The sequence below is a fragment of the Scyliorhinus torazame genome, chromosome 11 (assembly GCF_047496885.1).
Source record: "Scyliorhinus torazame isolate Kashiwa2021f chromosome 11, sScyTor2.1, whole genome shotgun sequence".
In the NCBI taxonomy this organism is placed as follows: domain Eukaryota; kingdom Metazoa; phylum Chordata; class Chondrichthyes; order Carcharhiniformes; family Scyliorhinidae; genus Scyliorhinus; species Scyliorhinus torazame.
The window spans coordinates 2,915,450-2,929,803 of record NC_092717.1 but is presented as its reverse complement, the minus strand read 5'-3'; the positions used below and the strand labels follow the sequence as shown (position 1 = coordinate 2,929,803).

Genomic DNA, 14,354 nt, shown 5'->3' with positions numbered 1-14,354 from the left:
AAGATGCTTTCAGGGAGGGTTGTGAGGCTGGAGGAGGTTACAGAGATAGGGAGGGGTGTAGGGGCTGGAGGAGGTTACAGAGATAGGGAGGGGGTGTAGGGGCTGGAGGAGGTTACAGAGATAGGGAGGGGTGTAGGGGCTGGAGAAGGTTACAGAGATAGGGAGGGGTGTAGGGGCTGGGAGAGGTTACAGAGATAGGGAGGGGTGTAGGGGCTGGGGGAGGTTACAGAGATAGGGAGGGGTGTAGGGGCTGGAGGAGGTTACAGAGATAGGGAGGGGTGTAGGGGCTGGGGGAGGTTACAGAGATAGGGAGGGGTGTAGGGGCTGGAGGAGGTTACAGAGATAGGGAGGAGTGTAGGAGGCTGGAGGAGGTTACAGAGATAGGGAGGGGTGTAGGGGCTGGAGGAGGTTACAGAGATAGGGAGGGGTGTAGGGGCTGGAGGAGTTTACAGAGATAGGGAGGGGTGTAGGGGGCTGGGGGATGTTACAAGATAGGGAGGGGTGTAGGGGGCTGGAGGAGGTTACAGAGATAGGGAGGGGTGTAGGGGCTGGAGGAGGTTACAGAGATAGGGAGGGGTGTAGGGGCTGGAGGAGGTTACAGAGATAGGGAGGAGTGTAGGAGGCTGGAGGAGGTTACAGAGATAGGGAGGGGTGTAGGGGCTGGAGGAGGTTACAGAGATAGGGAGGGGTGTAGGGGCTGGAGGAGGTTACAGAGATAGGGAGGGGTGTAGGGGCTGGATGTTACAGAGAAACGGAGGGGTCTAGGGGGCTGGAGGAGGCTACAGAGATAGGGAGGGGTGTAGGGGCTGGATGAGGTTACAGAGATAGGGAGGGTTGTAGGGGCTGGAGGAGGTTACAGAGATTGGGAGGGCTGTAGAGGCTGGAGAAGGTTACAGAGATAGGGAGGGGTGTAGGGGCTAGAGGATGTTACACAGATAGGGAGGGGTATAGGGGCTGGAGGAGGTTACAGAGATAGGCAGGGGTATAGGGGCTGGAGGATGTTACAGCGTTGGAGAGGGGTGTAGTGGCTGGAGGAGGTTACAGAGATAGGGAGGGGTGTAGGGGGCTGGGGGTGGTTACAGAGATAGGGAGGGGTGTAGGGGGCTGGGGGTGGTTACAGCGATAGGGAGGGGTGTAGGGGGCTGGAGGAGTTTACAGAGATAGGGAGGGTTGTAGGGGCTGGAGGAGGTTACAGAGATAGGGATGGTTGTAGGGGTGGTGGCGGTTACAGAGATAGGGAGGGGTGTAGGGGCTGGAGGAGGTTACAGAGATAGGGATGGGTGTAGAGGCTGGAGGAGGTTACAGAGATAGGGAGGGTTGTAGGGGTGGTGGCGGTTACAGAGATAGGGAGGGGTGTAGGGGCTGGAGGAGGTTACAGATATAGGGAGGGGTGTAGAGGCTGGAGGAGGTTACAGAGATAGGGAGGGGTGTAGGGGCTGGAGGAGGTTACAGAGATAGGGAGGGGTGTAGGGGGCTGGGGGAGGTTACAGAGATAGTGAGGGGTGTAGGGGGCTGGAGGAGGTTACAGAGATAGGGAGGGGTGTAGGGGGCTGGAGGAGGTTACAGAGATAGGGAGGGGTGTAGGGGCTGGAGGAGGGTGCAGAGATAGGGAGGGGTGTAGCGGGCTGGAGGAGGTTACAGAGACAGGGAGGGTTGTAGGGCTGGTGGAGGTTACAGAAATAGGGCGGGTTGTAGGGGCTGGAGGATGGTACACAGATAGGGAGGGCTGTAGGGCTAGAGGAGGTTACAGAGATAGGGAGGGGGTGTAGGGGCTGGAGGAGGTTACAGAGATAGGGAGGGTTGTAGGGGCTAGAGGATGTTACAGAGATAGGGAGGGGTGTATGGGCTGGAAGAGGTTAGAGATAGGGAGGGGTGTAGGGGCTGGAGGAGTTTACAGAGATAGGGAGGGGTGTAGGGGCTGGAGGAGGTTACAGAGATAGGGAGGGTTGTAGGGGCTGGAGGAGGTTACAGAGATAGGGAGGGGTGTAGGGGCTGGAGGAGGTTACAGAGATAGGGAGGGGTGTAGGGACTGGAGGAGGTTACAGAGATAGGGAGGGGTCTAGGGGCTGGAGGAGGTTACAGAGATAGGGAGGGTTGTAGGGGCTGGAGGAGGTTACAGAGATAGGGAGGGGTGTAGGGGCTGGAGGAGGTTGCAGAGATAGGGAGGGTTGTAGGGACTGGAGGATGTTACAGAGATAGGGAGGGGTGTAGGGGCTGGAGGAGGTTACAGAGATAGGGAGGGTTGTAGGGGCTGGAGGAGGTTACAGAGATAGGGAGGGGTGTAGGGGCTGGAGGAGGTTACAGAGATAGGGAGGGGTGTAGGGGCTGGAGGAGGTTACAGAGATAGGGAGGGGTGTAGGGGCTGGAGGAGGTTACAGGGATAGGGAGGGTTGTAGGGGCTGGGGAGGTTACAGGGATAGGGAGGGTTGTAGGGGCTGGAGGAGGTTACAGAGATAGGGAGGGGTGTAGGGGCTGGAAGAGGTTAGAGATAGGGAGGGGTGTAGGGGCTGGAGGAGGTTTCAGAGATAGGGAGGGGTGTAGGGGCTGGAGGAGGTTACAGGGATAGGGAGGGTTGTAGGGGCTGGAGGAGGTTACAGAGATAGGGAGGGGTGTAGGGGCTGGAGGAGGTTGCAGAGATAGGGAGGGTTGTAGGGACTGGAGGATGTTACAGAGATAGGGAGGGGTGTAGGGGCTGGAGGAGGTTACAGAGATAGGGAGGGTTGTAGGGGCTGGAGGAGGTTACAGAGATAGGGAGGGGTGTAGGGGCTGGAGGAGGTTACAGAGATAGGGAGGGGTGTAGGGGCTGGAGGAGGTTACAGAGTTAGGGAGGGGGCTGAGACCATGGAGGAGTTTAAAAATAAGGAAGAGGGTTTGAAAATCAAGGTGTTGCTTGACTGAGCCAATCGGGAACAGGAGGAAGTGTTGTGGGAATGGGACACAATCGAGTTTAGACATGAGCAGCTGGGTTTTAGCTGAGGTTACAGAGGGTGGGAGGGGACAGAATTGCCGATCGGTGCTGGCTTTTCTGATCACTGTGAGAGAGGATTGGAGCTGTCTGTATAATCTGCAGGTAAACACTCACCTGTAGAACAAAACGTAATCCACCTTTAAGTGGCAATTCTTAAAGGCCCAGGACTTCAGTTTGTGACATTCACGGTGAGCACGGAACTTGACCTTAATAATCCCAGAGCAGAGCTGTGGCCGTAACCTGCGCTCGGGTCGTTTACACACTTTGTTCGATTTCACTCGCCAGGATTCAGCAAAAGCATCAACTTCAAACTTGAAATTTCCATCTCCACCAATTAAATCGTCTCGTTTGTGACCGTTGTAATTTCCGCACAGACCACATAGTTTCCCCTTCAGCTGGGAGCTCGCCACAACCTCCACAAAACTGTCTCCATCCCAGGAAATCACAATACCTAAAAACAGGAAGATATCACCGTCAATATACAACAGCCAATCACTGAGAGCGGGCATCAGTGAGGGTCACACTCACTCTCACTCAGAGGGTCATGGGATCAAATCCCACAACAGGCACTTGAGCACAAAATCGAGACTGAAAATCCAGTGTAGTAACGAGGGAGTGCTGCATTGTCAGAGGGTCAGTACTGAGGGAGTGCTGCATTGTCAGAGGGTCAGTACTGAGGGAGTGCCGCACTGTCAGAGGGTCAGTACTGAGGGAGTGCTGCATTGTCAGAGGGTCAGTACTGAGGGAGTGCTGCATTGTCAGAGGGTCAGTACTGAGGGAGTGCTGCATTGTCAGAGGGTCAGTACTGAGGGAGTGCTGCACTGTCAGAGGGTCAGTACTGAGGGAGTGCTGCACTGTCAGAGGGTCAGTACTGAGGGAGTGCGGCACTGTCAGAGGGTCAGTACTGAGGGAGTGCTGCACTGTCAGAGGGTCAGTACTGAGGGAGTGCTGCATTGTCAGAGGGTCAGTACTGAGGGAGTGCTGCATTGTCAGAGGGTCAGTACTGAGGGAGTGCTGCATTGTCAGAGGGTCAGTACTGAGGGAGTGCTGCACTGTCAGAGGGTCAGTACTGAGGGAGTGCTGCACTGTCAGAGGGTCAGTACTGAGGGAGTGCCGCACTGTCAGAGGGTCAGTACTGAGGGAGTGCTGCACTGTCAGAGGGTCAGTACTGAGGGAGTGCCGCACTGTCAGAGGGTCAGTACTGAGGGAGTGCCGCACTGTCAGAGGGTCAGTACTGAGGGAGTGCCGCACTGTCAGAGGGTCAGTACTGAGGGAGTGCCGCACTGTCAGAGGGTCAGCACTGAGGGAGTGCTGCACTGTCAAAGGGTCAGTACTGAGGGAGTGCCGCACTGTCAGAGGGTCAGTACTGAGGGAGTGCCGCACTGTCAGAGGGTCAGTACTGAGGGAGTGCCGCACTGTCAGAGGGTCAGTACTGAGGGAGTGCCGCACTGTCAGAGGGTCAGCACTGAGGGAGTGCTGCACTGTCAGAGGGTCAGTACTGAGGGAGTGCCGCACTGTCAGAGGGTCAGTACTGAGGGAGTGCCGCACTGTCAGAGGGTCAGTACTGAGGGAGTGCCGCACTGTCAGAGGGCCAGTACTGAGGGAGTGCCGCACTGTCAGAGCGTCAGTACTAAGGGAGTGCCGCACTGTCAGAGGGTCAGTACTGAGGGAGTGCCGCACTGTCAGAGGGTCAGTACTGAGGGAGTGCCACTCTGTCAGAGGGTCAGTACTGAGGGAGTGCCGCACTGTCAGAGGGTCAGTACTGAGGGAGTGCCGCACTGTCAGAGGGTCAGTACTGAGGGAGTGCCACTCTGTCAGAGGGTCAGTACTGAGGGAGTGCCACTCTGTCAGAGGGCCAGTACTGAGGGAGTGCCGCACTGTCAGAGCGTCAGTACTGAGGGAGTGCTGCACTGTCAGAGGGTCAGTACTGAGGGAGTGCCGCACTGTCAGAGGGTCAGTACTGAGGGAGTGCCACTCTGTCAGAGGGTCAGTACTGAGGGAGTGCCACACTGTCAGAGGGTCAGTACTGAGGGAGTGCCACTCTGTCAGAGGGTCAGTACTGAGGGAGTGCCGCACTGTCAGAGGGTCAGTACTGAGGGAGTGCCGCACTGTCAGAGGGTCAGTACTGAGGGAGTGCTGCACTGTCAGAGGGTCAGTACTGAGGGGGTGCTGCACTGTCAGAGGGTCAGTACTGAGGGAGTGCTGCACTGTCAGAGGGTCAGTACTGAGGGAGTGCCACTCTGTCAGAGGGTCAGTACTGAGGGAGTGCCGCACTGTCAGAGGGTCAGTACTGAGGGAGTGCCACTCTGTCAGAGGGTCAGTACTGAGGGAGTGCCGCACTGTCAGAGGGTCAGTACTGAGGGAGTGCTGCACTGTCAGAGGGTCAGTACTGAGGGAGTGCCGCACTGTCAGAGGGTCAGTACTGAGGGAGTGCCGCACTGTCAGAGGGTCAGTACTGAGGGAGTGCCGCACTGTCAGGGAGTCAGTACTGAGGGAGTGCCGCACTGTCAGAGGGTCAGTACTGAGGGAGTGCCGCACTGTCAGGGAGTCAGTACTGAGGGAGTGCCGCACTGTCAGAGGGTCAGTACTGAGGGAGTGCCGCACAGTAAGAGGGTCAATACTGAGGGAGAGCCGCACTGTCAGAGGGTCAGTACTGAGGGAGTGCCGCACAGTAAGAGGGTCAGTACTGAGGGTGTGCCGCACTGTCAGAGGGTCAGTACAGAGGGAGTGCCGCACTGTCAGAGGGTCAGTACTGAGGGAGTGCCGCACTGTCAGAGGGTCAGTACTGAGGGAGTGCTGCACTGTCAGAGTGTCAGTAGTGAGGGAGTGCTGCACTGGCAGACGGTCAGTACTGAGGGAGCACTGCACTGTCAGAAGGTCAGTACTGAGTGATTGCTGCACTGTCAGAGGGTCAGTACTGAGGGAGTGCTGCACTGTCAGAGGTTCAGTACTGAGGGAGTGACGCACTGTCAGAGGGTCAGTATGTGAGGGAGTGCTGCACTGTCAGAGGGTCAGTACTAAGGGAGGGCCGCACTGACAGAGGGTCAGTACTGAGGGAGTGCTGCACTGTCAGAGATGCAGTACTGAGGGAGTGCTGCACTGTCAGAGGGTCAGTGCTGAGGGAGTGCTGCACTGTCAGAGGGTCAGTACTGAGGGAGTGACGCACTGTCAGAGAGTCAATGCTGAGGGAGTGCGGCACTATCAGAGGGTCAGTACTGAGGGAGTGCTGCACTGTCAGAGGTTCAGTACTGAGGGAGTGACGCACTGTCAGAGGGTCAGTGCTGAGGGAGTGCTGCACTGTCAGAGGATCAGTACTGAGGGAGAGCCGCACTGCCAGTGGGTCAGTACTGAGGGAATGCTGCACTGTCAGCGGGTCAGTACTGAGGGAGTGCCGCATTGTCAGAGGGTCAGTACTGAGGGAGTGCCGCACTGTCAGAGGGTCAGTACTGAGGGAGCGCTGCACTGTCAGAGGGTCAGTACTAAGGAAATGCTGCACTGTCAGAGGGTCAGTACTGAGGGAGCGCTGCACTGTCAGAGGGTCAGTACTGAGGGAGTGCCGCATTGTCAGAGGGTCAGTACTGAGGGAGTGCCGCACTGTCAGACGGTCAGAACTGACGGAATGCTGCACTGTCAGAGGGTCAATACTGAGGGAGTGCCGCTCTGTCAGAGGGTCAGTACTGAGAGAGTGCTGCACTGTCAGAGGAGCAGTACTGAGGGAGTGCTGCATTGTCAGAGGGTCAGTACTGAGGGAGTGCTGCACTGTCAGAGGGTCAGTACTGAGGGAGTGCCGCTCTGTCAGAGGGTCAGTACTGAGGGAGTGCCGCACTGGCAGAGGGTCAGTACTGAGGGAGTGCTGCATTGTCAGAGGGTCAGTACTGAGATAGTGCTGCACTGTCAGAGGGTCAGTACTGAGGGAATGCTGCACTGTCAGAGGGTCAGTACTGAGGGAGCGCTGCATTGTCAGAGGGTCATTACTGAGATAGTGCTGCACTGTCAGAGGGGCAGTACTGAGGGAATGCTGCACTGTCAGAGGGTCAGTACTGAGGGAGCGCTGCATTGTCAGAGGGTCAGTACTGAGATAGTGCTGCACTGTCAGAGGGTCAGTACTGAGGGAATGCTGCACTGTCAGAGGGTCAGTACTGAGGGAGTGCCGCATTGTCAGAGGGTCAGTACTGAGGGAGTGCTGCATTGTCAGAGGGTCAGTACTGAGGGAGTGCCGCACTGTCAGAGGGTCAGTACTGAGGGAGTGCTGCACTGTCAGAGGGTCAGTACCGAGGGAGTGCCGCACTGTCAGAGGGTCAGTACTGAGGGAGTGCCGCACTGTCAGAGGGTCAGTACTGAGGGAGTGCTGCATTGTCAGAGGGTCAGTACTGAGGGAGTGCCGCATTGTCAGAGGGTCAGTACTGAGAGAGTGCTGCACTGTCAGAGGGTCAGTACTGAGGGAGTGCCGCACTGTCTGAGGGTCAGTACTGAGGGAGTGCCGCACTGTCAGAGGGTCAGTACTGAGAGAGTGCTGCACTGTCAGAGGGTCAGTACTGAGGGAGTGCCGCACTGTCAGAGGGTCAGTACTGAGGGAGTGCCGTATTGTCAGAGGGTCAGTACTGAGACAGTGCTGCACTGTCAGAGGGTCAGTACTGAGGGAGTGCTGCACTGTCACAGGGTCAGTACTGAGGGAGTGCTGCACTGTCAGAGGGTCAGTACTGAGGGAGTGCTGCACTGTCAGAGGGTCAGTACTGAGGGAGTGCCACACTGTTAGAGGGTCAGTACTGAGGGAGTGCCGCACTGTCAGAGGGTCAGTACTGAGGGAGTGCCGCACTGTCAGAGGGTTAGTGCTGAGGGAGTGCCGCACTGTCAGAGGGTCAGTACTGAGGGAGTGCCGCACTGTCAGAGGGTCAGTACTGAGGGAGTGCTGCACTGTCAGAGTGTCAGTAGTGAGGGAGTGCTGCACTGGCAGACGGTCAGTACTGAGGGAGCACTGCACTGTCAGAAGGTCAGTACTGAGTGATTGCTGCACTGTCAGAGGGTCAGTACTGAGGGAGTGCTGCACTGTCAGAGGGTCAGTACTGAGGGAGTGCTGCACTGTCAGAGGTTCAGTACTGAGGGAGTGACGCACTGTCAGAGGGTCAGTATGTGAGGGAGTGCTGCACTGTCAGAGGGTCAGTACTAAGGGAGGGCCGCACTGACAGAGGGTCAGTACTGAGGGAGTGCTGCACTGTCAGAGATGCAGTACTGAGGGAGTGCTGCACTGTCAGAGGGTCAGTGCTGAGGGAGTGACGCACTGTCAGAGAGTCTGTGCTGAGGGCGTGCTGCACTGTCAGAGGGTCAGTACTGAGGGAGTGACGCACTGTCAGAGAGTCAATGCTGAGGGAGTGCGGCACTATCAGAGGGTCAGTACTGAGGGAGTGCTGCACTGTCAGAGGTTCAGTACTGAGGGAGTGACGCACTGTCAGAGGGTCAGTGCTGAGGGAGTGCTGCACTGTCAGAGGATCAGTACTGAGGGAGAGCCGCACTGCCAGTGGGTCAGTACTGAGGGAGTGCTGCACTGTCAGAGGGTCAGTACTGAGGGAATGCTGCACTGTCAGCGGGTCAGTACTGAGGGAGTGCCGCATTGTCAGAGGGTCAGTACTGAGGGAGTGCCGCACTGTCAGACGGTCAGTACTGAGGGAGCGCTGCACTGTCAGAGGGTCAGTACTGAGGGAATGCTGCACTGTCAGAGGGTCAGTACTGAGGGAGCGCTGCACTGTCAGAGGGTCAGTACTGAGGGAGTGCCGCATTGTCAGAGGGTCAGTACTGAGGGAGTGCCGCACTGTCAGAGGGTCAGATCTGAGGGAATGCTGCACTGTCAGAGGGTCAATACTGAGGGAGTGCCGCTCTGTCAGAGGGTCAGTACTGAGGGAGTGCTGCACTGTCAGAGGAGCAGTACTGAGGGAGTGCTGCATTGTCAGAGGGTCAGTACTGAGGGAGTGCTGCACTGTCAGAGGGTCAGTACTGAGGGAGTGCCGCTCTGTCAGAGGGTCAGTACTGAGGGAGTGCCGCACTGTCAGAGGGTCAGTACTGAGGGAGTGCCGCACTGTCAGAGGGTCAGTACTGAGGGAGTTCTGCATTGTCAGAGGGTCAGTACTGAGATAGTGCTGCACTGTCAGAGGGTCAGTACTGAGGGAATGCTGCACTGTCAGAGGGTCAGTACTGAGGGAGCGCTGCATTGTCAGAGGGTCAGTACTGAGATAGTGCTGCACTGTCAGAGGGTCAGTACTGAGGGAACGCTGCACTGTCAGAGGGTCAGTACTGAGGGAGCGCTGCATTGTCAGAGGGTCAGTACTGAGATAGTGCTGCACTGTCAGAGGGTCAGTACTGAGGGAATGCTGCACTGTCAGAGGGTCAGTACTGAGGGAGTGCCGCATTGTCAGAGGGTCAGTACTGAGGGAGTGCTGCATTGTCAGAGGGTCAGTACTGAGGGAGTGCTGCATTGTCAGAGGGTCAGTACTGAGGGAGTGCCGCACTGTCAGAGGGTCAGTACTGAGGGAGTGCTGCACTGTCAGAGGGTCAGTACTGAGGGAGCGCCGCACTGTCAGAGGGTCAGTACTGAGGGACTGCCGCACTGTCAGAGGGTCAGTACTGAGGGAGTGCTGCATTGTCAGAGGGTCAGTACTGAGGGAGTGCCGCATTGTCAGAGGGTCAGTACTGAGAGAGTGCTGCACTGTCAGAGGGTCAGTACTGAGGGAGTGCCGCACTGTCTGAGGGTCAGTACTGAGGGAGTGCCGCACTGTCAGAGGGTCAGTACTGAGGGAGTGCTGCACTGTCAGAGGGTCAGTACTGAGGGAGTGCCGCACTGTCAGAGGGTCAGTACTGAGGGAGTGCCGCACTGTCAGAGGGTCAGTACTGAGGGAGTGCTGCATTGTCAGAGGGTCAGTACTGAGGGAGTGCCGCATTGTCAGAGGGTCAGTACTGAGAGAGTGCTGCACTGTCAGAGGGTCAGAACTGAGGGAATGCTGCACTGTCAGAGGGTCAATACTGAGGGAGTGCCGCTCTGTCAGAGGGTCAGTACTGAGGGAGTGCTGCACTGTCAGAGGAGCAGTACTGAGGGAGTGCTGCATTGTCAGAGGGTCAGTACTGAGGGAGTGCTGCACTGTCAGAGGGTCAGTACTGAGGGAGTGCCGCTCTGTCAGAGGGTCAGTACTGAGGGAGTGCCGCACTGTCAGAGGGTCAGTACTGAGGGAGTGCCGCACTGTCAGAGGGTCAGTACTGAGGGAGTGCTGCATTGTCAGAGGGTCAGTACTGAGATAGTGCTGCACTGTCAGAGGGTCAGTACTGAGGGAATGCTGCACTGTCAGAGGGTCAGTACTGAGGGAGCGCTGCATTGTCAGAGGGTCAGTACTGAGATAGTGCTGCACTGTCAGAGGGTCAGTACTGAGGGAATGCTGCACTGTCAGAGGGTCAGTACTGAGGGAGCGCTGCATTGTCAGAGGGTCAGTACTGAGATAGTGCTGCACTGTCAGAGGGTCAGTACTGAGGGAATGCTGCACTGTCAGAGGGTCAGTACTGAGGGAGTGCCGCATTGTCAGAGGGTCAGTACTGAGGGAGTGCTGCATTGTCAGAGGGTCAGTACTGAGGGAGTGCTGCATTGTCAGAGGGTCAGCACTGAGGGAGTGCCGCACTGTCAGAGGGTCAGTACTGAGGGAGTGCTGCACTGTCAGAGGGTCAGTACTGAGGGAGTGCCGCACTGTCAGAGGGTCAGTACTGAGGGAGTGCCGCACTGTCAGAGGGTCAGTACTGAGGGAGTGCTGCATTGTCAGAGGGTCAGTACTGAGGGAGTGCCGCATTGTCAGAGGGTCAGTACTGAGAGAGTGCTGCACTGTCAGAGGGTCAGTACTGAGGGAGTGCCGCACTGTCTGAGGGTCAGTACTGAGGGAGTGCCGCACTGTCAGAGGGTCAGTACTGAGGGAGTGCTGCACTGTCAGAGGGTCAGTACTGAGGGAGTGCCGCACTGTCAGAGGGTCAGTACTGAGGGAGTGCCGCACTGTCAGAGGGTCAGTACTGAGGGAGTGCTGCATTGTCAGAGGGTCAGTACTGAGGGAGTGCCGCATTGTCAGAGGGTCAGTACTGAGAGAGTGCTGCACTGTCAGAGGGTCAGTACTGAGGGAGTGCCGCACTGTCAGAGGGTCAGTACTGAGGGAGTGCCGCATTGTCAGAGGGTCAGTACTGAGACAGTGCTGCACTGTCAGAGGGTCAGTACTGAGGGAGTGCCGCACTGTCAGAGGGTCAGTACTGAGGGAGTGCTGCACTGTCAGAGGGTCAGTACTGAGGGAGTGCTGCACTGTCACAGGGTCAGTACTGAGGGAGTGCTGCACTGTCAGAGGGTCAGTACTGAGGGAGTGCTGCACTGTCAGAGGGTCAGTACTGAGGGAGTGCCACACTGTTAGAGGGTCAGTACTGAGGGAGTGCCGCACTGTCAGAGGGTCAGTACTGAGGGAGTGCCGCACTGTCAGAGGGTTAGTGCTGAGGGAGTGCCGCACTGTCAGAGGGTCAGGACTGAGGGAGCGCTGCACTGTTAGAGGGTCAGTACTGAGGCAACGCTGCACTGTCAGAGGGTCAGTACTGAGGGAGCGCTGCACTGGCAGAGGGTCAGTAGTGAGGGAGAGCTGCATGTCAGAGGGTCACTACTGAGGGAGTGCTGCACTGTCAGAGTGTCAGAAGTGAGGGAGTGCTGCACTGGCAGAGGGTCAGTACTGAGGGAGTGCTGCACTGTCAGAGGTTCAGTACTGAGGGAGTGACGCACTGTCAGAGGGTCAGTACTGAGGGAGTGCTGCACTGTCAGAAGGTCAGTACTAAGGGAGGGCCGCACTGTCAGAGGGTCAGTACTGAGGGAGTGCTGCACTGTCAGAGGTGCAGTACTGAGGGAGTGCTGCACTGTCAGAGGTTCAGTACTGAGGGAGTGACGCACTGTCAGAGGGTCAGTACTGAGGGAGTGCTGCACTGTCAGAGGTTCAGTACTGAGGGAGAGCCGCACTGCCAGTGGGTCAGTATTGAGGGAATGCTGCACTGTCAGAGGATCAGTACTGAGGGAATGCTGCACTGTCAGCGGGTCAGTACTGAGGGAGTGCTGCACTGTCAGAGGGTCAGTACTGAGGGAGTGCCGCACTGGCAGAGGGTCAGTACTGAGGGAGTGCTGCACTGTCAGAGGGTCAGTACTGAGGGAGTGCTGCACTGTCAGAGGGTCAGTACTGAGGGAGTGCTGCACTGTCAGAGGGTTAGTGCTGAGGGAGTGCCGCACTGTCAGAGGGTCAGGACTGAGGGAGCGCTGCACTGTTAGAGGGTCAGTACTGAGGGAGTGCTGCACTGTCAGAGGGTCAGTACTGAGGCAACGCTGCACTGTCAGAGGTTCAGTACTGAGGGAGTGCTGCACTGTCAGAGGGTCAGTACTGAGGGAGCGCTGCACTGGCAGAGGGTCAGTAGTGAGGGAGAGCTGCATGTCAGAGGGTCACTACTGAGGGAGTGCTGCACTGTCAGAGTGTCAGAAGTGAGGGAGTGCTGCACTGGCAGAGGGTCAGTACTGAGGGAGTGCAGCACTGTCAGAAGGTCAGTACTGAGGGATTGCTGCACTGTCAGAGGGTCAGTACTGAGGGAGTGCTGCACTGTCAGAGGGTCAGTACTGAGGGAGTGCTGCACTGTCAGAGATTCAGTACTGAGGGAGTGACGCACTGTCAGAGGGTCAGTACTGAGGGAGTGCTGCACTGTCAGAGGGTCAGTACTAAGGGAGGGCCGCACTGTCAGAGGGTCAGTACTGAGGGAGTGCTGCACTGTCAGAGGTGCAGTACTGAGGGAGTGCTGCACTGTCAGAGAGTCAATGCTGAGGGAGTGCTGCACTATCAGAGGATCAGTACTGAGGGAGTGCTGCACTGTCAGAGGTTCAGTACTGAGGGAGTGCTGCACTGTCAGAGGTTCAGTACTGAGGGAGTGCTGCACTGTCAGAGGGTCAGTACTGAGGAATTGCTGCACTGTCAGAGGGTCAGTACTGAGGGAGTGACGCACTGTCAGTGGGTCAGTATTGGGGGAATGCTGCACTGTCAGAGGGTCAGTACTGAGGGAGTGCTGCACTGTCAGAGGGTCAGTACTGAGGAATTGCTGCACTGTCAGAGGGTCAGTACTGAGGGAGTGACGCACTGTCAGAGGGTCAGTACTGAGGGAGTGACGCACAGTCGGAGAGTCAATGCTGAGGGAGTGCTGCACTGTCAGAGGGTCAGTACTGAGGGAGTGCTGCACTGTCAGAGGTTCAGTACTGAGGGAGTGACGCACTGTCAGAGGGTCAGTGCTGAGGGAGTGCTGCACTGTCAGAGGATCAGTACTGAGGGAGAGCCGCACTGTCAGTGGGTCAGTATTGAGGGAATGCTGCACTATCAGAGGGTCAGTACTGAGGGAGTGCTGCACTGTCAGAGGGTCAGTACTGAGGGAGTGCCGCACTGTCAGAGAGTCAGCACTGAGGGAGTGCCGCACTGTCAGAGGGTCAGTACTGAGGGAGTGCCGCACTGTCAGAGGGTCAGTACTGAGGGAGTGCTGCACTGTCAGAGTGTCAGTACTGAGGGAGTGCCGCACTGTCAGAGGGTCAGTACTGAGGGAGTGCCGCACTGTCAGAGGCTCAGTACTGAGGGAGTGCCGCACTGTCAGAGGGTAAATACTGAGGGAGTGCCGCACTGTCAGAGGGTCAGTACTGAGGGAGTGCTGCACTGTCAGAGTGTCAGTACTGAGTGAGTGCTGCACTGTCAGAGGGCAGTACTGAGGGAGTGCCGCACTGTCAGAGGGTCAGTACTGAGGGAGTGTCGCACTGTCAGAGGGTCAGTACTGAGGGAGTGCCGCACTGTCAGAGGGTCAGTACTGAGGGAGTGCCGCACTGTCAGAGGGTAAAGACTGAGGGAGTGCCGCACTGTCAGAGGGTCAGTACTGAGGGAGTGCAGCACTGTCAGAGTGTCAGTACTGAGTGAGTGCTGCACTGTCAGAGGGCAGTACTGAGGGAGTGCCGCACTGTCAGAGGGTCAGTACTGAGGGAGTGCTGCACTGTCAGAGGGTTAGTACTGAGCGAGTGCTGCACTGTCAGAGGGTCAGTACTGAGGGAGTGCAGCACTATCAGAGGGTCAGTACTGAGGGAGTGCTGCACTGTCAGAAGGTCAGTACTGAGGGAGTGCCGCACTGTCAGAGGGTCAGTACTGAGGGAGTGCTGCACTGTCAGAGGGTCAGTACTGAGGGAGCGCTGCACTGTCAAAGGGTCAGTACTGAGGGAGTGCAGCACTGTCAGAGGGTCAGTACTGAGGGAGTGCTGCACTGTCAGAGGGTCAGTACTGAGGGAGTGCCACACTGTTAGAGGGTCAGTAGTGAGGGAGAGCTGCATGTCAGA

The 14,354-nt window shown here is 57.2% G+C and overlaps 1 protein-coding gene across 1 annotated transcript in view; it reads right to left on the bottom strand.

Annotated features, from left to right (window-relative positions):
• Positions 1 to 14,354, bottom strand: part of bmper (BMP binding endothelial regulator) — a 191,573-nt gene that overhangs the window by 27,332 nt on the left and 149,887 nt on the right. Inside the window, exon 12 of the mRNA XM_072468655.1 lies at positions 3,083 to 3,419. Within this exon, the coding sequence (XP_072324756.1) occupies positions 3,083 to 3,419 (337 nt within the window). The remainder of the gene's footprint in view (positions 1 to 3,082; positions 3,420 to 14,354) is intronic.